This window comes from Camelus bactrianus, chromosome 13 (genome assembly GCF_048773025.1).
Source record: "Camelus bactrianus isolate YW-2024 breed Bactrian camel chromosome 13, ASM4877302v1, whole genome shotgun sequence".
Classification (NCBI taxonomy): Eukaryota; Metazoa; Chordata; class Mammalia; order Artiodactyla; family Camelidae; genus Camelus; species Camelus bactrianus.
This window is the reverse complement of record NC_133551.1, coordinates 54,617,866-54,640,814: the sequence shown is the minus strand read 5'-3', so window position 1 is coordinate 54,640,814 and position 22,949 is coordinate 54,617,866. Positions and strand designations below refer to the sequence as shown.

At 33.5% G+C, this 22,949-nt stretch overlaps 1 protein-coding gene across 8 annotated transcripts in view; it reads left to right on the top strand.

Annotated features, from left to right (window-relative positions):
* ZMYM4 (zinc finger MYM-type containing 4) overlaps window positions 1–22,949 on the top strand; it is a 145,228-nt gene that overhangs the window by 95,813 nt on the left and 26,466 nt on the right. For 7 of the 8 annotated variants that reach the window (XM_074376875.1, XM_074376876.1, XM_074376872.1 and 4 more), the window contains 14 exons: window positions 2,063–2,213; window positions 2,708–2,823; window positions 3,262–3,540; window positions 3,713–3,863; window positions 4,652–4,824; window positions 5,861–6,011; window positions 6,495–6,635; window positions 6,968–7,005; window positions 7,909–8,053; window positions 10,265–10,383; window positions 11,376–11,547; window positions 13,514–13,567; window positions 13,969–14,148; window positions 14,555–14,649. In XM_074376875.1, the coding sequence (XP_074232976.1) occupies window positions 2,063–2,213; window positions 2,708–2,823; window positions 3,262–3,540; window positions 3,713–3,863; window positions 4,652–4,824; window positions 5,861–6,011; window positions 6,495–6,635; window positions 6,968–7,005; window positions 7,909–8,053; window positions 10,265–10,383; window positions 11,376–11,547; window positions 13,514–13,567; window positions 13,969–14,148; window positions 14,555–14,649 (1,965 nt within the window). The remainder of the gene's footprint in view (window positions 1–2,062; window positions 2,214–2,707; window positions 2,824–3,261; window positions 3,541–3,712; window positions 3,864–4,651; window positions 4,825–5,860; window positions 6,012–6,494; window positions 6,636–6,967; window positions 7,006–7,908; window positions 8,054–10,264; window positions 10,384–11,375; window positions 11,548–13,513; window positions 13,568–13,968; window positions 14,149–14,554; window positions 14,650–22,949) is intronic. The other variant, XM_074376874.1, reaches the window with a different exon arrangement.

Sequence of the window (22,949 nt, the reverse complement as noted above, 5' to 3'; positions counted from 1 at the left end):
TTGTTTATACTAAAGTTATGTTTTGTTAGTAAATTTTAATCAAAAATTCAATTTTAAAATTGATAGGAATAGTAGGAACTTTCTACATTTTCAATTTTACAGTGCTTTCCTGTTTCCGTGCATTTGCTGATCGATCATTCTTTTCCTTAGAATAGCACTTTTTATATATAGTTTCCAAAATTGGTGAACTTAATAATGTTGATTGGGAAATTTCTTTTAAATTGTTCTTAAAACTTTGCAATATTTTTGTAATTTTAAACATTATAGTGCTTCCATTTCTTTCTTGTTTACATGTAAACACATTAAAAGTTTTATTTATTTATTTATTATTCTATTCATTCCTTCCTTAAAAACTCCTTGTTTTTCCTCTCCCAGGGGAAAAAAAAAACCCCTAATATCTTCATGTGTTTTTAATCCTTGTCCAAAAGATTGTTTTCCTGATATTATATCAAGTACTAAAAGTTACTTGGACTCAATGCATTGAAAGGTGGTGTATAGTCAGTCCACAAGAGGAGAAATACTTTGAAATATTTTAATTTTAAATATATTACTTTTAATTTATCCAATATTCATTAAATTTCTCACATATTACTGTGTATTGTTGTTTAGAGAAAGAATGTGGATTTAGAAGTAAAGCAGATCTTGGTTTGATTCCTAGACTTTCCATTCAAATAGAATTTTACCTTGGGGAAAGCAGTTAAACTCTCCCAGTCTATTTTCTTCTCTGTAAATGGGTATTACACTACCAGTGTCACTGGGATGTTTTTAGGATTATATGGAGTAACGAGAAAGCATCTAGTATAGAACCCGGCACGCTGAAGGTGGTCATTTCTGCTACTTTCTTTTCTCCCTTATATAAAATTCCTTCCACAGACATTAGATGTGATTTCTGTTTTGAGGTGCTACATGTCTCCCGGGGGAGATAAACATATAACTGATGGAAGTGTTATGGTATACAGTGAGGCACAGTGGAAGCATGCTGAGTTCTACTTGGTAGAGCAAGATGGGACTATCAGCAAAAACTTCAGAGATAACTCTTGACCTAATTCTTATAAATTAAATTTGTGTTTGCAGTCCTGATGGGGGAGAGAGGAGAGATAGAGTTGGAGATACAGAAGGCGTTTTAGAATGTGGGAACATGTATTTATTTTAATAGCAAGTGTAATGAATTTATCCTTGAAGAGGACATAGAGATCTTGAAATCTCTTAACAGGTGCTGGATATACTTTATAAGTTATCCTGACTGTATAACATATTAATAGTATTTAACAATGTTTGTTGCTGAATCACTAATTGAGTGGGAATTTTAAGATAACAGACTTGTTGGTTATTTATATTTGGACACTTGGGATATCCAAAGTTTGGTCCCACTTTATTGCTTACGGTGTGCTTTGTTATTGTTAGTGGTAGAATAGTTGACAGTTTATTTTCTAGTAAGTTTACTAGTTTCCTTGAATTCACATTTTATTGTTACATATAATGCCTTTTGTGGGGAAGTTCTTCCAATTTTTAGGATAATAAAAGCATGAATTCCCTGATGTGTGTAATTTTTTAAATAATGGGTTTTTGTTTGTTTTTGGATTTTGTTTTTGTACAATAAGTCCTTGTAGCTTGTTTATTTTATATGTAGTTTGTACCTCTTAATCCCCTACCCTCATTTTGAGAGAAGGGTAAAATTGTGTTTTGAAAACCATAGTTATAACCAATTAATAGATTCCCAAATTACTAGGTTGTGACCAGCATTATTTTTTAATGAAATAGAATAGAATGAAAACTATCAAAGTGCATCTCATGTTATCATGATAATATATTGTTTTATGAAACTTCTCAGTTTTATATACACACATTGTATAATACAGAAACACAGAATATCAGAAGTATGTGTGTGTACTGGGTCACTTTGTAAAACTTATTTCTTACTGAGGATTGTAATCATAAAAGTTTGAAAGTTTGAAAGCCACTAGTTGAAAATATTTCAACAGCGTTAAGTATAAACATTTCAAAGAATTATGCTTTTATTTGTAATTTGGTAAATATGAATGTTATTTTATTCTCTTAATAGAAATCAGCCAAAATTACACCATGTGCGCTTTGCAAATCATTGAGATCCTCAGCAGAAATGATTGAAAATACCAATAGCTTGGGAAAGACAGAGCTTTTCTGTTCTGTTAATTGCTTATCTGCTTACAGAGTTAAAATGGTTACTTCTGCAGGTAATATTGGTTTCATAAACTATATAAATTTAATAGTTGAAAAAATATGGCTGTTGCTTTGTTTTTATGGTACACATTTTTGTCCAGATTTAGTTGATTTTTAAGGCAAGTTTAAAATATTTCAGATCTGTATTGCAAAATATCATCTATTATCTTGATTGCCTGTTTTATATTTACTTACTTGCTTGCCTATTTGTGCATTCTCTCTTACCAAAACAATTTCTTATGGCTTTTTTACTGTGTTTTCTTTGTCCATACCTGGTTTATTTCAAGATTCCTTTATTTTGTAGTTTCAGGGTAGGCTGTGACAACTTTAAATTGAAAGAAATATTTTTAACATTGTTAGTTATAGTCTATATATGACGTGATAAAATTCAGTTTCAGTTCCTGCAACTTCGCCCTTGAATTTTCATATAGCGCATAATATTTATTTTCTCTTACATTCAAGTACATTTGTATATATTACTCATTAGTTTTTATTTTGATTTGCTAAGGTGTACAAGTTCAGTGTAACAGTTGTAAAACCTCAGCAATCCCTCAGTATCACCTAGCCATGTCAGATGGGAGTATACGCAACTTCTGCAGCTACAGTTGTGTGGTAGCTTTCCAGGTATGGCTTCAGGACTCTTCCTTTTCTCCAGTCAGTGAGTCACCTACTGTAGTAAAGTAAACTTACTTGGTGTTGGCGAAGTGCCTGGATTGCCTAAATTTCTATCCCAATCCTATTAAACTTGGGGATTTTGGTTCATCCTGTATTTAGAGTCATGTCATTTAATTGCCTGTACTATAAAATTAGATGGTACTGTTATTACCTAGATTGTCTATTGGGAGGATATTATTTTTAAAGAAGGTTATTAGTTAAATTATGTATTTTTTGGATGTAAATGACACTCCCCTCATTCAGTTATAAGCTGCTCAAAGGCAGGGATCTTTGCCTGTTCACAAATGTGTCTTAAGCACCTTGAAGTATGCTTGGCATACATAGGCACTAAATAATTAATTGTTTGAACAAATGATTAGGTTGATCTTTTTGTTTGTTTTTTTTCAGAATTTGTTCAACAAACCAACAGGAATGAATTCTTCAGTAGTGCCCTTGTCTCAGGGCCAAGTAATTGTAAGCATCCCCACAGGTTCAACAGTGTCATCAGGAGGAGGTAACACCTCTGCTGTTTCTCCCACCTCCATTATCAGTAGCTCTGCTGCAGCTGGTCTCCAGCGTCTTGCTGCCCAATCCCAACATGTTGGGTTTGCACGAAGTGTTGTAAAACTCAAGTGTCAGCACTGTAACCGTCTTTTTGCCACAAAACCAGAACTTCTTGACTATAAGGTAAAATACAGGAGCATGATAGAGGGTTTGAGTTTAAACTGGTCTATCTGTAAAGTTATTTCTGGCTTTTCATCTCTCAAAATAATACTATTCGTTTTGAAAGTAAGAGGGATAAGGATTTCCATAGTTAAACTAAATGTTTAATTGGTACTTAATGATTATTTCTTTGCAGGGTAAAATGTTTCAGTTCTGTGGAAAAAATTGTTCTGATGAGTATAAGAAAATAAATAATGTAATGGCAATGTGTGAATATTGTAAAATTGAGAAAATTGTAAAGGAGACTGTGCGATTCTCAGGTGCTGACAAGTCATTCTGTAGTGAAGGTAAAGACAGAAGATTATCTACATACTGAGCATGTTGGTTGTTTTAAAAGTAGTTGATGATTTAGGCTGTCATTATGTAAGTTTATCTACTTTATCTTTTGTGAATAACACCAAAACCTTTTTGTTTTGTTTACACTTGGTCCGCTCATTTCTGATCTAATCATTCATATTGTATAGATATTAAAATGAAAGATAAGATCCTCAGTGTATAGCAGAAGATGGTGGTGATGTGAAAAACATTTAATGTTGTTAGATTGACAGGGATCTTTTAGTTCTTGTGTATAAATCTAAAGAAACTCTTTAAATTTTGTGGCATCCTAAGATTATACTTTTATTGTTTTAAACATTCATTACGGTTCTAAAGATAAATAATCTAATATACAAATCAATATGAGGTAGATTGTCTTCTTTATTTAGATAACTGTAAATTTAGAATGTTTTGTCTTATTTTAAAACCATGCAAGATTAGCCGCCTAGACTAGTGGCTTTCAAACTTGACCACAGCACAAAAAAATATATTTTACATTGTGACCCAGTTTATGATTACATACCCAAATAAAACAAAAGTTTCATGAAACAAAACTGACTTTAACTATATGTGATGTGCTATAATATTTTCTATTCTGTCTTATCTTGTTTAAAAAAAGAAAATGATAGTATCAGTCCTCTGAATTAATCTCTTGATTGAGGACCCAAGTGTGCAAACTTTGTCATAGAGCATTTAAGTTAAAGATGTAGATACCTAGTATTTCTCCCTAATGTTAATTTTATCCTCTCTGATTTTTTAGGTTGCAAATTGCTTTATAAACATGACTTGGCCAAACGCTGGGGGAATCACTGTAAAATGTGCAGTTATTGTTTACAGACATCTCCCAAATTGGTACAGAATAATTTGGGGGGGAAGGTTGAAGAGTTTTGTTGTGAAGAATGCATGTCCAAATATACAGTTCTGTTCTATCAGGTAAGTATAATTCTCATTCCTGGGTTTTTCAAGTTAGGGCAAATTTTCCCTTCTTTTTTTCTTTTATATAGTATAAAGGGCAATTAATGGTTTAAAACTTTTAAGTAAGTGGGGGAAGGGGGTAGGAAGGGATAAATTGAGAGTTTGAGATTTGCAGATACTAACTAATATATATATAAAGTAGATAAACAACAAGTTCATGCTGTATAGCACAGGGGACCATATTCAATATCTTGTAGCAACATATGGTGAAAAAGAATATGAAAATGTATGTATGTTCATGTGTGACTGAAGGATTATGCTGTACACAGAAATTGACACAACATTGTAAACTGACTATACTTCAATACAAAAATATATATATATGAAAACTTTTAAGTACTTAATATATTTTGTGCTCTTCCATATAAGATTAAGAAGACTTTAATGTCAGTGAAATTATATTCCTTTTGTTTCTAATTTCCTCGTAGAAGACATATCAGTCTTAAGACATTAAAATATTTAAAATTTATTTATTTGTTGTTTAATTAAAATGAATTGTCTTCTGATGTCTTTAAGGAAGATTTCCATTTCCCTGTGTTTTTTAATTACTGTTTATTGGTGTCTGTATAATATGACCTTTATTAATATTTAGTAGAAATCATTGATAGATAAGTAAATAATTACCATTTTAGGTAATTTTACTTCATTTTTTTAAAAAATTGAAGATAGTTGATGTACAATATTAATATAAGTTTTGGGTGTACAGTATAGTGCTTCACATTTTTTAAGGGTTATCCTCCATTTATAGTTATTAAATATTGACTATATTCCCTGTGTTGTACACTATATTCTTGTAGCTTATTTTATACATGCTGGTTTGTACCTCTTAGTTCCCTACCCCTATGTTGCCCCTCCCCCAGGATAGTTAACCTTCATTTTTGTGATCTAAATTCTAAGTAAATTTCCTCACTTGTTATGTGTGACCTGCTTTTATTCTGTCAAACTACAGATAATTTGTTCCTTACTCCTTTACTATCTTCTGTTTCTTTTTCAGATGGCCAAATGTGATGGTTGTAAGCGACAGGGTAAGCTCAGCGAGTCCTTGAAATGGCGAGGAGAAATAAAACATTTCTGTAACCTGCTTTGTATCTTGATGTTCTGTAATCAGCAAAGTATATGTGACCCATCTTCACAAAACAATGCAGGTAAAATTAAACTTTAGACTTTGATCAGTACCAGGGACGAACTACTGTTTTATAGAGTGAGAGCTTTAAATAGTTGTCAGTAATTTCATGAAATGTAAATTTCAGTTTTCCCTGAGCATACTGAGTCAGATAACCCTATAAGAACTTCATGAGAAAAAAAAGACAATTAATGTTTTATAATTGGAGATATATACATCTTGACTTCCTTAAAAAACGATTTGAGACTATAACAAAGAATATGGAAACTGAATCACACGGCTTTTAAATATACTGAATACATAGTTATACAAGAGAAAGAAAGTACATAGAATACTTCTAAGTTTCACCAATTAAAAATTAGAAAAAAATCCAATTAATGCTGAAGTGACTCTGCTCCAGCAGAATTTACTCCTATCTAAAAGCATTGTTTACCCTCCTTGAGATACTGGTTTCTGTGTATGTACATATAAATGAGGTTTTCTTATTTTTGTTTATTTTAATTAGTAAGTATTTCCATGGTGCCAGCTGCTTCAGCAGGGCCCCCATCTCTAAGAAAAGATTCAACTCCAGTTATAGCTAATGTAGTATCATTAGCAAGTGCTCCTGCTGCTCAGCCCACGGTGAATTCTAACAGTGTCTTACAAGGTATGACTTGATTTGAAAGCATCTGTCTCGCATTTTTGAGGTTGAATATGGTGGTTCTCTACCTTTTTACTGTCAGTGATCATTTTCATATATTTAACTCATTTATAATAGGAATGGTGGCTCACTGTGGGCTGCTATGGCAGTATTAAACAATTTTTTCATAATTTCGAGCCCTCTTTTTCTCATGTCATACTTTATATGCTAGTTTTACTCTGAATTAAGATTATACATGTTTTTATTATGAAACTGTGTATTTATTGTCCAAAAATCAGCTTTTAATACTAATGTTTAATTGCGTAAGATCCTAAATTACATGTTCTAATTTATATCAGGTGCAGTTCCAACAGTAACAGCGAAAATCATTGGGGATGTAAGTTTTATTATTTTTATTAGTATTGCCACTGTGTTTTCCATTTTTAGGTAGTAGGAATATGTGTAAGCTGATTCTTTATTCTTTATGATACAAAATAAATTTCATGAGCTCATGTATTCTTTGTTCAGGAATAGGATTTTCTGGTTATTTAATTAGGTCTTTTAGGTACTTTAATTTCTTTGAAGCTTGGTGTCTCTATGTAGTTACTGAAGTTTTTTTTTTAATTGTACAGAATTAAAGTAAATATATACAGAATTCAGGCTTACAGTAGATTTGGGGAGCACTTTCTAATGTAGTCGAATTGTAAATAAAATGTTTATAAAATATAGTTTGTTTCCCACTCAGTGCAGATTATGCTGTAAATAAACATTTTTTTTAAACTCTATTTTTGTACTTTGTCTCTTAAAAGAAAAAGAAACTAAATATGAGAAAAATTTATGACTAGAACAATGGCATTTCTAAAGTGTTTCCTAGTCTCTGACACAATTTTCATGTCACGCTTTTTAAAGTTACTTAAAACAATCATAAGTGATGCTGTCATTTCTAGTTACCTTGAGACTAATTCTTCTAAGACTTAACTCAGTCAACAAGTAACAGTTCTCATTTTAAACTCAGCCAACATTATTATTGATCAGCAATGACTTACAATACAAACAGCACTTTTCTTGATACTCAGAACTAGTAATTCGATACACTCAGATCAATATATAAGTATCAAAATATTCCTTTATTGCTATTAATATTTCAGGAATATTGTATTTCTTACATATTTAGTTGAATATTTATGTTCTCTGTCTTCCATGTAATTCCAATATGGTATTTCTTTCAAATTTATATTTCTTGTAATTAATGTTAAGCTTTTGGAAACCTCTTTGGTTTCTGATTTATTTTTTTTACCAGGCAAGTACACAAACAGATGCCCTGAAATTGCCAGCTTCCCAGCCTCCAAGGCTTTTGAAGAATAAAGCTTTATTGTGCAAACCCATCACACAGACCAAGGCCACCTCTTGCAAACCACATACCCAAAACAAAGAATGCCAGACAGGTATGTTACTTTTGCTTTCTTCATTTAATTTTTCCTAGGGAAAGGGATATGGGATCTGCTTACGTTAAGTGCGTGCTACTTCCTAGGTGATGTGTTTGGTTGCTTATATACATTGCCCAGTTGAGTTCTCAGAACATCCCTATGAGTTAGGTATTTTTACCAACTTAAGTTATGGCAAAGAGAAGGTAGTTAATAATACCAGACTGTGATACTTCATTTAATTTCCTTTATTCATGACAGTGTAATATTAGGGAGTAGGCATAGACTTTGGAATTCTATAGACAGGGTCTTAATTACGAGGAACTATTATTTCCAGGGTGCAGTTAGGTTTGAACTTTTCCACACTCTATTTCAAATAAAGTCAGTTCTACTGAGGAGAGCCTCAGGGCTTTTTCTTATGAACTGCCTCTCCCCATTCTGAGCTACTACTTCTCTGGATGGTAGGCACGGTGTTACTTTTGATCTTCTCAGCTTGTCTCTTCTGGCATGGAATCTCTGCCCTACAAGTGATCTGGGGTGAAGGTAATTCAGACCTGCAGTTTTCTTGGTGTGCTATTCCTGTTGTAAGTCTTCTATCTTTGTGGGTGGCAGCTGGGTGGAGGAATAGAGCCTACAGCCTGTCAGCTGTACTCACTGAGAAATTAACTTTTTTAACCTAGAGTTAGAGAGGCTGGGAGATGATGGTGGCCTGCCCCTCCTGGTGAGATATAGTAACCCTTGATTGGGAGCTAAAGGAAGAGTAACCATCCTTTCTGGCCACATCTGTCCAGAGTGGAGTTTCTGTCATGTTGAGCTGGCTGAGGTAGGGATACGGAGCAGCTGGTAGATCAAATGTCATAGACTCCCACTGTTCTTACTGTATTTAGTAGATTTTCTTGAATAAATGTTTCTCCATTTGCTGTATGCCCTAGGACAATTTCCAAAGAATTTTAAACAAGTTATTTTTTAAGTTTTCCCCAGGTTTACTTATTTCCCTAGGGAATGGATCTTCAGAGCTCCTTACACTGCCATCTGAAAATCCCAGAATTTTTAAAATTGAAAGGAATCCTAGATTCCTGGATCTGGAAGGTTATCCTCTAGGCCAGTACTTCTCATAATATGCGTATGAATTACTTGAGAATTTTTATTAAGCTGATTCTGATTTAGTAGTGCTGAAGTTTTACATCTTTTACGTTCTGGGTAAGGTCAGTGCTGCTGGTCCATGGACCATGTTGAATAACAAAGCTGTAGATTTACTTAAGCCTGTATTTTTGTTGTGTCAGTAGTGACTTAATTTAGTATTATGTAGCTTGGTTATCAGACATCTCAAATTGGGTAACTTTTTTTATGTCCACTACACAATGGTAAAATTGATCCCATGTTATTTCCTACTTCTGATCTTAGTCAAGTTATCAGCTTTTCACTTCTTCTTCCTAGTATTACCTTTCTCTTACATTAACAATACCTTTCTCTTACATTAACAATTTTACACTTATCTAGCACATTTTTCTTGGCTACAGAAAAGACTCTGTAGATACTTGTTAAATAATTGAAGGACTCCTTCATCCTTCCCACTTTTTCCTTACTCATAAGTTAGTTCCCAAGTCCTGTTTCATTTTTTTAATATCTTAGAACATCTGCTATATATTTAATTCTTTTTTGTAGATTTTATAACCATCCTAGTTCAGACCCTCGTCATCTTAGCTCTGCATATTGTAATTGCCTCCTACTTTTACACTCCATATACTTTTTATTGCATGCTAAGATGGCAGCCAAATTAATCTTTTTAAATGCCATTTTCATCACATTACTTTGTACTAACCAATCTGTAGCAGTTCCCTATTGTCTACCAGAAATGATTTTAAATGTGCATTAGTCTCACAGAAATGGCCCTTCTATCTGTTCAGTCTCCTTTAATATACCGTACTTATTCATATTAACAGTTTTCTCTATCTTTCTTCTAACATCACTATTCCATCCATCCATTGAAATTATATCCTTCGTTCTTTTTATCCTCATATCATTGATCATTATTGTGTTGCCCACTTTGTGTTAGCGCTGTTTTTCTCAGCCTTTCCTTGCTATTTTTCCTTTCTAGAACTCCTCATATTATAGATTATAATTCTTTTGAACTATGAATCTTTGTATGCTTAAAATTTTTTTTTTATTAAAATGTTGTTTCTAACTCTCCTTGTTTCTTGTGGGTTTTTTTTTCTTTTTTTTTTTCTTTAGAAGATACTCCAACTCAGCCCCCAATTATTGTGGTGCCAGTTCCTGTACCAGTGTTTGTACCTATACCTCTTCATCTTTATACTCAGTATGCACCAGTCCCATTTGGAATTCCAGTTCCAGTGAGTAATCATTTAGAGATTAAGGCTAATTTAGTACACATTTTCCTCAGTTAAGATTTGACAGCTCCAGAGAAAAACTTCTTACTGGTTGATAAAATATACCTGACTCCAATTGGCTATTATCATATTACTATATTACTTAATATGGAATATATAAAGGACTGCTTCTGTTTGTATCCTGTCTTCTCAGAAAAGGCTATGGTGTAGCTTTTTAATAACATTTCATACTTAGTAAGAGCACTCAAATAGAAAAATATCAGAAGCTTTGTGTGTGTTAGAATCCTAGATTCTAGCAAGGGTGTAGAGAGGAATACTGTGATTTACAAAATTCTCCATTCATTTTTTATTGGAAATATATATTTCCCTGGTACTGAATTCTTAAGAGAAACAGTTGTGTAAAAATATTAAGGAAGAAATATAATAAAAAAAACAAGACAGAAATGCATTAAATAATTATTCTTTTAGAGAACTCAAGAGAGGGGCTTCAAAATGGCAGGCTAGAAGGACGTGGAGGTCGCCTGAAATAAATAAAAAATATATCTACATGGGGGGAGGGTATAGCTCAGTGGTAGAGTGCATGCCTAGCATGCATGAAGTCCTGGGTTCAACTCCCAGGACCTCCATTAAATAAACAAACAAACCTAATTACCTCCACCCATTAAAAAATAAAAATTAAAAAAATTTTTAAAAACTTTAAAAAATTATAAAAAAAAATACATCTACATGTAGAACTTTTTTCTTAGAATGCCTGGAAGATTCAGAGACACATTTTGTTGAGTGTCCATAAAAACTTACTGAATTTTTCTTTAAATGGCTATAGTCTTATAAAAACGAACTAGAAAAACTAGCAAAAAAATGATTGTTTTAATCATTAGCAATAGAAAAATCTTGAATTTGTTTATTATTTTTGTATTTAAATGTTCTTACAAGTAATAGTTTTGACAACAGACCTGTTAGCCAAGAAACTCTTCAGTGTGTCCTTGGTTTTTCAGCTGCCTGTCCCTATGCTTATTCCATCCTCAATGGATAACGAAGATAAAGTCACTGAGAGTATTGAAGACATTAAGGAAAAGCTTCCCTCACATCCTTTTGAAGCTGATCTCCTTGAGATGGCAGAAATTATTGCAGAAGATGAAGAAAAGGAGAAGACTCTATCTCAGGGAGGTTGGTATAATTTTAAAGTAAAGAAAGAAAAACACATCTACCAATTTTCAGATAACTCAAGTATTTTTAAGTACCAGGCAATCAAGTAGTTTCTGAAAGCTTTATCTGTGTTTAAATACCAACTCTGTATACTTATTAAACTTGTTGACACCTGTGAAAACTCTATCCTTTTTATGAAGGACACTAAGTGTTGATATTTAATGCAGATTTTAGTTATCAGTGATACCAGAAAAATAACCTATAAATCCATGATCATGTTCTGGTTTTGTCCCTATAATCAAAACCATGGTCCTCAGATAAAATTTCCTATTGTATAACAATCAGCATGTCGGTAGAAGGTAAATAGAACCTTAGGATGGAAAACCATTTGGCTCAAAGTAACCTATACATTAATCCCATTTTATGAGTGTAGAATAATGATAATACAAATAGTTAACATCTCTGTGCTTACCATGCTCTAGACATTGTCCTAAATGCACTATGTGCATCACCTTATTTAATCTTCACGACAACCCTATGAGGGACATACTGTTTACTTCAGATTCCTCTTTTGGAAAGTAGACTTACTGTGGTTATGCAGTCAGGAAATAATGGAACCAGAAGTTGAATCCAGGTCTGTCTGGCTCCAAAGCAAATGATTTTAACCAGAACTTAGTAATATATATATATTCCAGAAAGTTTTCTAGTCTTAATTTCCTTGATTTTTTTTGATGTAAGGAGAGGTATAATCATAAGAAGAGACAGAGAAAATGGTGTTTAAGATAGTGGAAATGTACAGGTGAATTTTTGCAGCGGCCTTTTCATCTGTCATTGATGAGCCAAGAAATTACTCTTTTCTGAATTTTTTTTAATGATGGTTTTTTTTACAAAGCTGGCCCCTGGGTTTTGATTTTGCATAGTAAATGCTAGATGATTTCCTGAACACTGTAGCACTTATAAAAACTACTGTCAACTTTTCTGTTGTGTTGCCAGTAAGTTTTTAAATCAGATATATTCTGAGAGATGGATTAAAAACTTTTTATTATTAGCCCAATGTTTCTGGTCTCGTTTTGCTCTTTAGTATATAATCTCATAATTTTGACCCATTTATGTAGATTTTAATGTCTTACTTAATACTACCCCTAAGCTTGATCTTCTAATTTCTGATACTTAGTTTGGAAGTTCAAGCAATTCCTGATGATAAACCTCATTTTAAGTTGGTTTCTCCACCCATATTAATAGTCAGCATTTATCAAGTGCTTCCTCTATGGAAATATTGTGACTTTGCCTTATCCTACAATTGCGTCTCACAGAAAAACTTTAAAAACTAAGCTTCAAGACAGATAGTTTTCATCACCATAGTCTAAGTAAAATCAAATGATTTAGAAATATAAAGGAGGGAAAAATCAGTTCCAACGGAAAAGGATCTGACTCATTTATCTTTGATTTCAGGGAAAAGAGGCAGTTTTTCTTGGTTTAAAAAAAAAAAAAGGCTATTTCTTACATGCTTTGAATCCTTAATCTCCTTACTTTTAAAGTAGTTTTTAATTGATAGAACTTTGTTCTGTTTAGTTCCATATACTGATTGTTCATGTATTTATAAGTCTGTTGGCTTTCCAGTGCAGTGGTAAAGCATCTTTTATTTGGGAGAGAAAAAGACAATTTAAAACAGATTTGTCAACCTGTGAGTAAATAAATATTGTGTGTGTGTGTGTGTATCATGGTTAAAAAAAAAATTTCAGCTAGCACAGGAATCCAAAACAAAGGTCTCTCTTACCATGACTTCTTTCATACTGCTATCTAGAAATGTAACCACACTTACCAGTTATAATTTGTTTAACTGTATCACTAATGCCTAATTTTATTAATAAATCATTCTTCCTGCATATGAGGGCTATTTACTTTGAACTTCCTAGTGCAGTCATTTCATTTGAGATGCATTTTGTTTTGTGTATACTTATAAACTGGCTTATGTGCTTTTCTTTAGGATCCCAAACTTCTGAACAGGAACTCTTTCTAGACACCAAGATATTTGAAAAAGGTTTGTAATTATAAATATATTTTGGATCTTAGAAATATTACCTTTGTTACTGATACAAACCCCATGTGTAACTATTATCCTTGGATTTAATATTTGCAATTTTAGCTGTTTGTGGGGGGCACCAGATTTCTCTGATTATGTGCTAATTGGTAATGAAACTAATAAAAGCCACTTCAGATATTGGTTTTAAGGATTAATAGAAATAACGCTGTAAAAAAAGTGTGTCCTAAGAGTGTAAGTGCAGTTCTGTGAGGCTGGTACACAAGTTACTTCACTCTTCAGTGTACCTTAGGTAATTGTCCAGCAACCACATCTCAGTTTTTGGTATTTAGGGTTTTAGGAGGTTTCTGAGAATGTCAAGAGTCTGTCTTATTTTGAGGGCTTGTTTTCTATGTATTCAGACCAAGGAAGTACTTACAGTGGTGATCTTGAATCAGAAGCAGTATCTACTCCACATAGCTGGGAGGAAGAATTGAATCATTATGCCTTGAAGTCAAATACTGTGCAAGAGGCTGATTTAGAAGTGAAGCAGTTCTCAAAAGGGGAAACTGAACAGGATTTGGAAGCAGATTTTCCATCAGGTTTGTGCAACGTAACTTAATGTTGAAAGTTCTCTATTAAAAGATTAGTAGCACTCTGAATTGACATTATGAAGCAGTTATAAGTGTGTGGTAACAATCTAGGACACAGATGGTCCCTGCCTTTGAAGGTATTAATTCATACGACATCGTTCTTTATAAGGGGTTAATTTGTTGTTGTTGTTGTTAACTTTCCCACAGTAATCATATAGGTTTTCTTGATCGTTAATGAACTTTTTACTTGTGCTGTATCTCCTTTGTTTTCCATAGATATAAAGGTAAAATCCATATTTTATCACAAACAAAAGAATGAATATAGTAATGATTATCTGATATTTCCTTCCCCTATCTAGGTGTTTAAGTCTGTGAGTTATTTACCTAACATTATGCTTTCTCCTGGTTCTCATAGAATCCTTTGACCCACTGAATAAAGGACAGGGAATCCAGGCACGTTCCCGAACAAGACGACGACACAGAGATGGGTTCCCCCAGCCCAGACGAAGAGTAAGCAGTAGCTTAATTTTTCTAGCATTTCTTTTCTTCATTCTGTATGTGTTTATTAGTCCCTGCTGTTTACAAAACTCTGTAACAGCTAGGGTCAGAGAATTCTGTAAATTGTTTTCCAGAGTTGTATTTTTGTTCTTCTGTTTTTGTTTCTTGAAGTCAGGAACCGTATCTTTTGTTTTACATTTCTTTCAGCAAGGACTTTTAATTTTGTTTCTAAAATTGAGGAATTTTTTTGTTCTGTTTACTTTAAAAAGTTTTTTTAGAATACTTGTTGTAGACTTTCCTCTTGTTTTTAAGGTCTCTAAATTTAGCTTTCTTAACATATTACAATAATGAAGTTCACTTTTTTATATAGTATAGTTATAATAGTGAAGTTCGCAAGGACTGTTTTTCATGTTGACAGGGCTTTCCTATACCAAAATTTAAGTAATAGCCTTATTTTTTTTAATTAGGTCTATTGAGTATAATTACATTTAAAAATTCATGAATTTTAAGTGTACAATCTGATTGACTTTGACAAATGTGTTCAGTATATAACTGCCACCACAATTACAGCTCTCCCATTGTTCCAAAAAGTTTCTTTGTGACCTTTTGCAGTCAGTCATCTCCAGCCCCTGATCTGCTTTGTGATGCAAAATAGTACTGCTTTGTCTTTTCTAAAATTTCATATGAATAAAATTATATAATTTGTATTCTAAATTCTTTACTTAGCATATGTTTTTGAGATTCGTCCATATTATTTCATGTATCTGTAGTTTGTTCCTTTTTATTTCTGATCACTTGACTGTATGAATAAACCACAGTTTATATAGTCATTTAACAGCTGATAGAAGTTTGGGTTATTTCCAGTTTTGCATCATTTTGAATAAAGCTGCTATGAACATTCTAGTATAATATAATCTCTGTGTGAAGAATGGATATTTTCATCTGAGGAAAAATATCCAGGGGTAGGATTGCTAGGTCTTACAGTATGTGTATTTTTAACTTTGTAAGAAAGCTGCCAAACTGTCCCAAAGTGAATATACTGCTTTGGATTCCCACCAGCAGTCTGTTAGTTCTGTCCGCTCCATGACTTTATTAACATTTGGTATTGTTGATTTCTAATTTTAACCATCCTAGTGAATGTGTAGTGGTATTTCATTGAGGTTTTATTTTAATTTGTATTTTCCTTATGACTCATAGTTGGCCATTTTTCATATACATATTTGTGTATCTTCTTTGGTAAAGTGTCTATTCAAAACTATTGCACTTTTTAATTTTTGGTGGCAGGGAGGTAATTAGGTTTTTTAATATATTTAGCTTTTGATGGAGGTACTGGGGATTGAACCCAGGACCTTGTGCATGCTAGGCACGCACTCTACCACTGAGATATACCCTCCCTCCCGCCATTGTACATTTTTTAATTGGATGGTCAACTTATTGAGTTGTAAGCTTTTTATTATGGATATAATTATTTTATCAAATGACTTTTGCTCCTTTCTGTGACTTCATTTTTAGTTTTTAATAGTGAAAAACAACTTTTTTTCATTTCCATGGTTCATTTGCTTATTTATTTTCTTCCAGTTTTGTTGTGATGTAATTGACATATATCACTATAGAAATTTAAGGTGTACATCATAATGATTTGACTTACATTTGTCATGAAATGAATACCACAATAAGACAGTAAACATCCATCATCTCATATAGATAAAAACTTAAAGAAATTTAAAAAAATTGTTTTCCTTGTTATGAGAACTCTTAGGATTTACTCTCTTAACAACTTTATATATATATATATAAACAGAGCAGTGTTAATTTTATTTATCATGTTGCACATTACTTCCCTAGTACTTACTTATTTTAAACTGAAACTCTCTACCTTTTGAATACCTTCATCCAGTTACCCTTCTCTTACTCTCTGCCTCTGGTAACCACAAATCTGATCTCTTTCTAAGAATTTGTTTGTTTGTTTTTGAAGTATAATTGACCTACAAGACTGTATTAGCTCCTGGAACACAACATGACTTGATATATTTTAAAATATTCACCACGATAAGTCTAGTTACGATACGTCACCATACAAAGATATTACATAATTACTGATTGTGTTCCCCACACTATATACTTCATAACAGAACTGTGACTCATTTACTTTGGGACTGGAAGTTCACACTTCTTAATTTCCCTCACCTAGTTCTCTCATCTTCCCTGACTTCCTCCCCTCTGGCAACCAGTTGTTTATTCTTTGTATCTGTGATTCTCTTTCTGTTTTATTATGTTCATTCATTTGTTTTGTTTTTTTAAATCCTGGGTACAAGTGAAATTATACAGTATTTGTCTTTCTCTAATTTATTTTATTTACCATAATACCCTTTCGGTCCTTCTGTGTTGTTGCAGATGGCAAGATTACATTCTTTTTTCATGGCTGAGTAACATTCCATTTTATGTGTTGCACTGTATGTATGTGTGTGTATATATGTATACACATGCATATACCACGTCTTCTTTATTCATCTAGCAGTGGACATTTAGGTTGCTTCCACGTCTTGACTATTGTCAGTAATGCTGCAGTGAGCATAGGGATGCATATATCTTTATCAATTAGTGGTTTTACATTCTTTGGATAAATATCCAGGAGTGGAATTACTGGATCATACTGTAGTTCTACTTTTAATTTTTTGAGAAACCTTCATACTATTTTCCACAATGGCTGCACCAATTTACATTACTAATAGCAGTGCATAGGGATTCCCTTTTTACCACATCCTTGTCAAGGCTTGCCATTTGTTGTCTTTTTGATGATAGTCGTTTTGACGGGTGTGAGGTGATACCTCATTGTGGTTTTGATTTGCATTTCCCTGACGATTAGTGATGTGGAGTATTTTATCTTTCCATGTGTTTGTTGGACATCTGCATGACTTTTTTGGAAAAATGTCTGTTCAGATCCTTTGCCCATTTTTAGTTGGGTTATTTGGGTTTTTGATATTGAATTCCATGAATTCTTTATACATTTTGGATGTTAACTCCTTGTCAGATATAATTTGCAAATATCCTCTCCCATTCAGTAGGTTGCCTTTTAATTTTGTTGATGGTTTCTTTGCTAGGCCAAAGCTTTTTAGTTTGATGTAGTCCCATTTGTTTATTTTTGCTTTCGTTTCCTTTGTCTAATGAGAAATTTTTTTTTTTTTTAACTAAGACTGGTGTCAACGTTTCCTGCCTGTGTTTTCTTCTAGGAGTTTTATGGTTTCAGGTCTTACATTAAAGTCTTCAATCCATTTTGAGTTTAATTTTGTATGTGGTGGGAGAAAGTAGTCCAGTTTTACTCTTTCACACATAGCTCTCTAGTTTTCCCAACACCATTTATTGAAGAGGCTGTCTTTTCCCCTTTATGAATTCTTACCTCCTTGGTCTTAGATTAATTGACTATATAAGTGTGGGTTTATGTCTGGGCTCTCTATTCTGTTCCTTTGATATATGTGTCTGTTTTTTTGTGCCACTACCATGCTGTTTTGATTACTGTAGCTTTGTAGTAGTTTGAAGTCAGGGAGCATGATACCTCCAGCTTTGTTCTTCTTTCTCAGTATTGTTTTGACTACTTGAGGTCTTTTGTGTTTCTATGTAAATTGTAGAAATATTTGTTCTAGTTCTGTGAAAAATGCCAGTGGTATTTTGATAGGGATTGCATTGAATCTGTAGATTGCCTTGGGTAGTATGGTCATTTTAACAACATTCTAATCCATGAGAATGGTATATTTTTCCATTTCTTGTTTAATCTTCAGTTTCCTTTATCAGTGTCTTACAGTTTTCTGACAACAGGTCTTTTACCTCCTTAGATAGATATACTCCTAGGTATTGTATTCTTTTTGATACAGTTGTAAATGGGATTGTTTTTTAAATTTCTCTTTCTGATAGTTCATTGTGAGTGTATAGAAACACAACAGATTTAGTATATTAATTTTGTATCATGCAACTTTACCAAAATCATTGACAAGTTCTAGTAGTGTTTCAGTGTGATGTCTTTAGGATTTTCTATGTATATTATGTCATCTGCAAGCTGACAGTTTTCCTTCTTCCTTTCTAATTTGAATTCCTTTTATTTCTTTTTATTGTCTGATTACTGTGGCTTAGACTTACAATACTGTGTTAGATAAAAGTGGTAGAGTGGACATTGTTGCCTGATCTTAGAGGAAATGGTTTTAGCTTTCTACCACTGAATATGATGTTAGCTGTGGGTTTGTCATATATGGCCTTTATTACGCTGGGGTATGTTCCTGCTATAGCCACTTTGTAGAGAGTTTTTATCATCAGTGGATGTTGAATTTTTGTCAAAGGTTTTTGCTTCTGTTGAGATGATCATAGTATTTTTATTCTTCAGTTTGTTAATGTGGTGTATCACATTGATTGATTTACAGATATCAAACTATTGCATCCCTGGAATAAATCCCACTTGCTTATGGTATATGATCCTTTTACTGTATTGTTGAATTTGGTATGCTAATATCTTGCTGAGGATTTTTCCATCTGTGTTCATCAGTGATATTGGCCTGTAATTATATTTTTTTGTGTGGTATCTTGGTGTGGTTTTGAATTTTTTTTTTTAAATGGAGGTACTGAGAATTGAACCTAGGACCTTGTGCGTGCTAAGTACACACTCTACCACTGAGCTATATACCCCCCACCTACTCTGGTTTTGATATCAGGATGATGCTGGCCTTGTAGAATGAATTCATAAATGTTCCTTCCTCTTTAATATTTTCTAATAGGTTGAGAAGGGTGTGTGTTAACTCTAAATGTTTGGTCTACTTTACTTGTGAAGCTGTCTATTCCTAGACTTTCGTTTGTTGAGAGTTTTATGATTACCAATTCAATTTCATTACTGTTCATATTTTCTATGTATTCCTGAGTCAGTCTTAAAAAGAGATTTTACACTTCTAGAAATTTGTCTATTTGTTCTAGGTGGTCCATTTAATTTGTTTATAGTAATCTCTTACAATCCTTTATATTTCTATGGTGTCAGTTGTAACTTCTCTTTCCATTTCTTATTTTATTTGGGCCCCTCTTTTTTTTTCTTGGTGAGTCTGACTAAAGGTTTATCCATTTTGTTTATGTTTTGAAAGGATCAGCTCTTGGTTTCATTGATCTTTTTAATTTTTTTTTTTAAGACTCCAGTTTGTTTCTGCTCTGATCTTTTATGATTTCTTTCTTTCCTTTATTAACTTTTGGTTTTGTTTGTTCTTTTTGTAGTTCCCTGAGGCATAAGGTTAGGTTGTTTATTTGAGATTTTTCTTGTTTCCATAGATGGACTTTGTATCACTATAAACCTACCTCTTAGAACTACTTTTTACTTTTAAACTGATTTTGGATCATTGTATTTTCATTTTTATTTGTCTCCAGGTATATCTTGATTTTCTCTTGTTACTTTTTCTTTTCTGCTTAGAGTTTTTCCTTTAATATTTCTTGTAAAGTTGGTTTTGTGGTACTGAATTGTTTTAGCTTTTGCTTGTCTGTAAAACCCTTGATCTCTCCATCAAATCTAAATGAAAGTCTTGCCTTTTATTAGAAATATACTCTTGTTTGTAGATTTTTCCCTTTCATCACTTAATATGGTGCCACTCTTTTCTGGCCTGCAGAAATCTGCTGAAAAGTCAGATAGCCGTATGGGATTTTCCTTGTAGGTAACTAGTTGCTTTTCCCTTGCTGCTTTTAAATTCTGTCTTTATTATTGATGTTTGCTATTTTAATTACAAGGGTCTCTGGCTGGGGAACTGAGTTTCCTGAAGCTGGTATTGGCTTGCTGGTGTGTGGGTCTGGGTTCCATGGTGTCCCGGGGCTAGTGCTGGCCCACGGGTGGGCAGAGCTTGCTCATGGGGATCTCTGGCTGCCAGACCATGGCAGTCCTGGAGTTGGTATCAGCCTGCTGGTAGGTCCTGGGGCTGGTGCCTACCCATTGGTGGGTGGGACTGTGTCCCTACCCAGGTAGCTGCTTGGCCTCAGGCATCTCAGGATTGGTGTCAGCTGGCTGGTGGGTGGGCCAGTTTCAGTTCTAACAAGCTAGTGGGAGGATTCTGAAATGGTGCTTACCAGTGGCCTCCTTGTAGAATGGGCTCCCCAGAATGGCTGCCACCAGCATCTGTGTCCCAAGGGTGAGTCCCAGTTTCCTCCTGCCTCTCTGGAAGGCTCTCCAAAATCAAGTGGACCTCACCCAGGCTCCTTTTAAATTACTGATTTTGCCCTGGGTTCAGAACATGTGGGATTTTGTATGCACCCTATAAAAGTGGAGTCTTTTGTTTCCTACAGCCTTCTGGCTCTCCTGAAAACAAGCACCACTAGCCTTCAGAGCCAAGCATTCTGAGGGGTTCATCTTTCCAGTGCAGGACCCCTGGGCTGGAGACCCCAATGTAGGACTTGGACCATTTACTCCTTGGGAATAATACCTGCATTTGTAATTATCTTCCAATTTGTGTGTCACCTACCTGGTGGTGTGTGTCTTGATTGCACCATGTCTCTGCCCCTTCTACCCATCTTGTTGTGGTTCCTTCTTTGTATCTTTAGTTTTAGAAGATCTTTTTTGCTAGTCTTCTGGTCATTTGATGGATAGTTGCTCTGTCCGTAGTTTTAGTTTTTGTGTGCCCAGAGGAGGAGATAAGCTCAAGATCATCCTACTCTGCCATCTGGGCCACCCATACCAGAAGAGAACTTTCTAATTTTGAGGAAGTGCACTGTATTAGTCTTTATTCTTTTATAATCCATGCTATTTACTATCTCATCTAAAAGTTTTTGCTTAATTTAACTATGGTAACGAAGATAATCTTACTTTTTTTCCTAGTTTTATAATTTTATCCTTTATGTGTTTCTGTGATCCATTTTGAGATAACTCTTATGTGTAAGTTGAGACAAGCGTCAGGTTTCATTTGTTTTGTATGTGGGTATCCATTTGTTCCAGTACCACTCTTGGCACAGGCTATCCTTTACCCTTGAATTACACTGGCACTTTTGTTAAAAGTCAACTGACCATATATGTGTTGGTCTGTTTCTGAAACTCTGTTCTGTTCCATTGATTTATATGTCTGTTTTTTATATTAGTATCAACGGTCTTGATTAATGTAGTCTTGTAGTGAGTCTTGAAGTCAGGAGTGTAAATCTTACATCTTTGTTTTTCTTTTTCAAAATTTTTGTTTGAATTTCCATAGATGAATTTGCAGGAGTGATATCCGAGCAATTTTGAGCCATCCAATCCATAAAGATGTTATCTTTCACCTTTATTTATATTATCTTTAATTTCTCCCAACAATATTTTCTATGTTTTATTGCACAAGCCTTATACTTGGTTAAACTTATTTAATAAGTATTTTTAAAATATTTTTGATCCTCCTGTAATAGCATTATTTAAAAATTTCCTTTCCTAGTGTTCCTCACTGGCATAGAAATAGAGATGGTTTTTGTATATTGACTTTATATGTGATAATTTTGCTCAACTAAAATCCTTTAGACTTTCTAACTACCCAATCATATTATCTGTGAATACAGATAGTTTCACTTTTTCCTTTACAACCTTAATGAATTTTCTTTCTTTTTCTTGATCTATTGCATTAACTAGGCTTTTAATACAAGGTTGAATATAAGTGGTGAGTGCAGCAGGCCTTCATGCCTATTCCCAGTCTTGGGGAAGTGTTCATCCTTGCAATGTGAAGTATGATGTTAGGTGTATGTTTCTCATAGATGGCCTATATCAAGTTCAGGAAGTTCTCCTCTATTTCTCATTTGCTCAGAGTTTTGTCATGATTATGATTTGGACGTTATCAGGTGGATCTCTTGATGATCATCTAGTATTTCTTTTCTGAGTCTGTTAAAATGATGAAAAACATTAATTTTTTAAATGATAAGTTAACTTGCATTCATGGGATAAACACTCTTTTGATATATTTACTTTTTTAATTGAATTATAGTCGATTTACAACATTGTGTTAGTTTATGTGTACAGCATATTGATTCATTTATACATATATACATATATTCCTTTTCATATTCTTCAATATAGGTTATTATAAGGTACTGACTAGAGTTCCCTTTGCTATACAGTATGACCTTTTTGTTCATCTGTTTTATATATAGTAATTAGTATCTGCAAATCCCAAACTCCCAACTTATCCTTCCCTACCTCCTTTCCCCTGGTAACCGTAAGTTTGTTTTCTGTGTCTGTGAGTCTGTGTTTTGTAAATTAGTTCATCTGTGGGTTTTTTTTTTTTATTCCATATATAAGTGATATCGTATGGTATTTTTCTTTCTCTTCCTGGCTTATTTAGTATGATCATCTC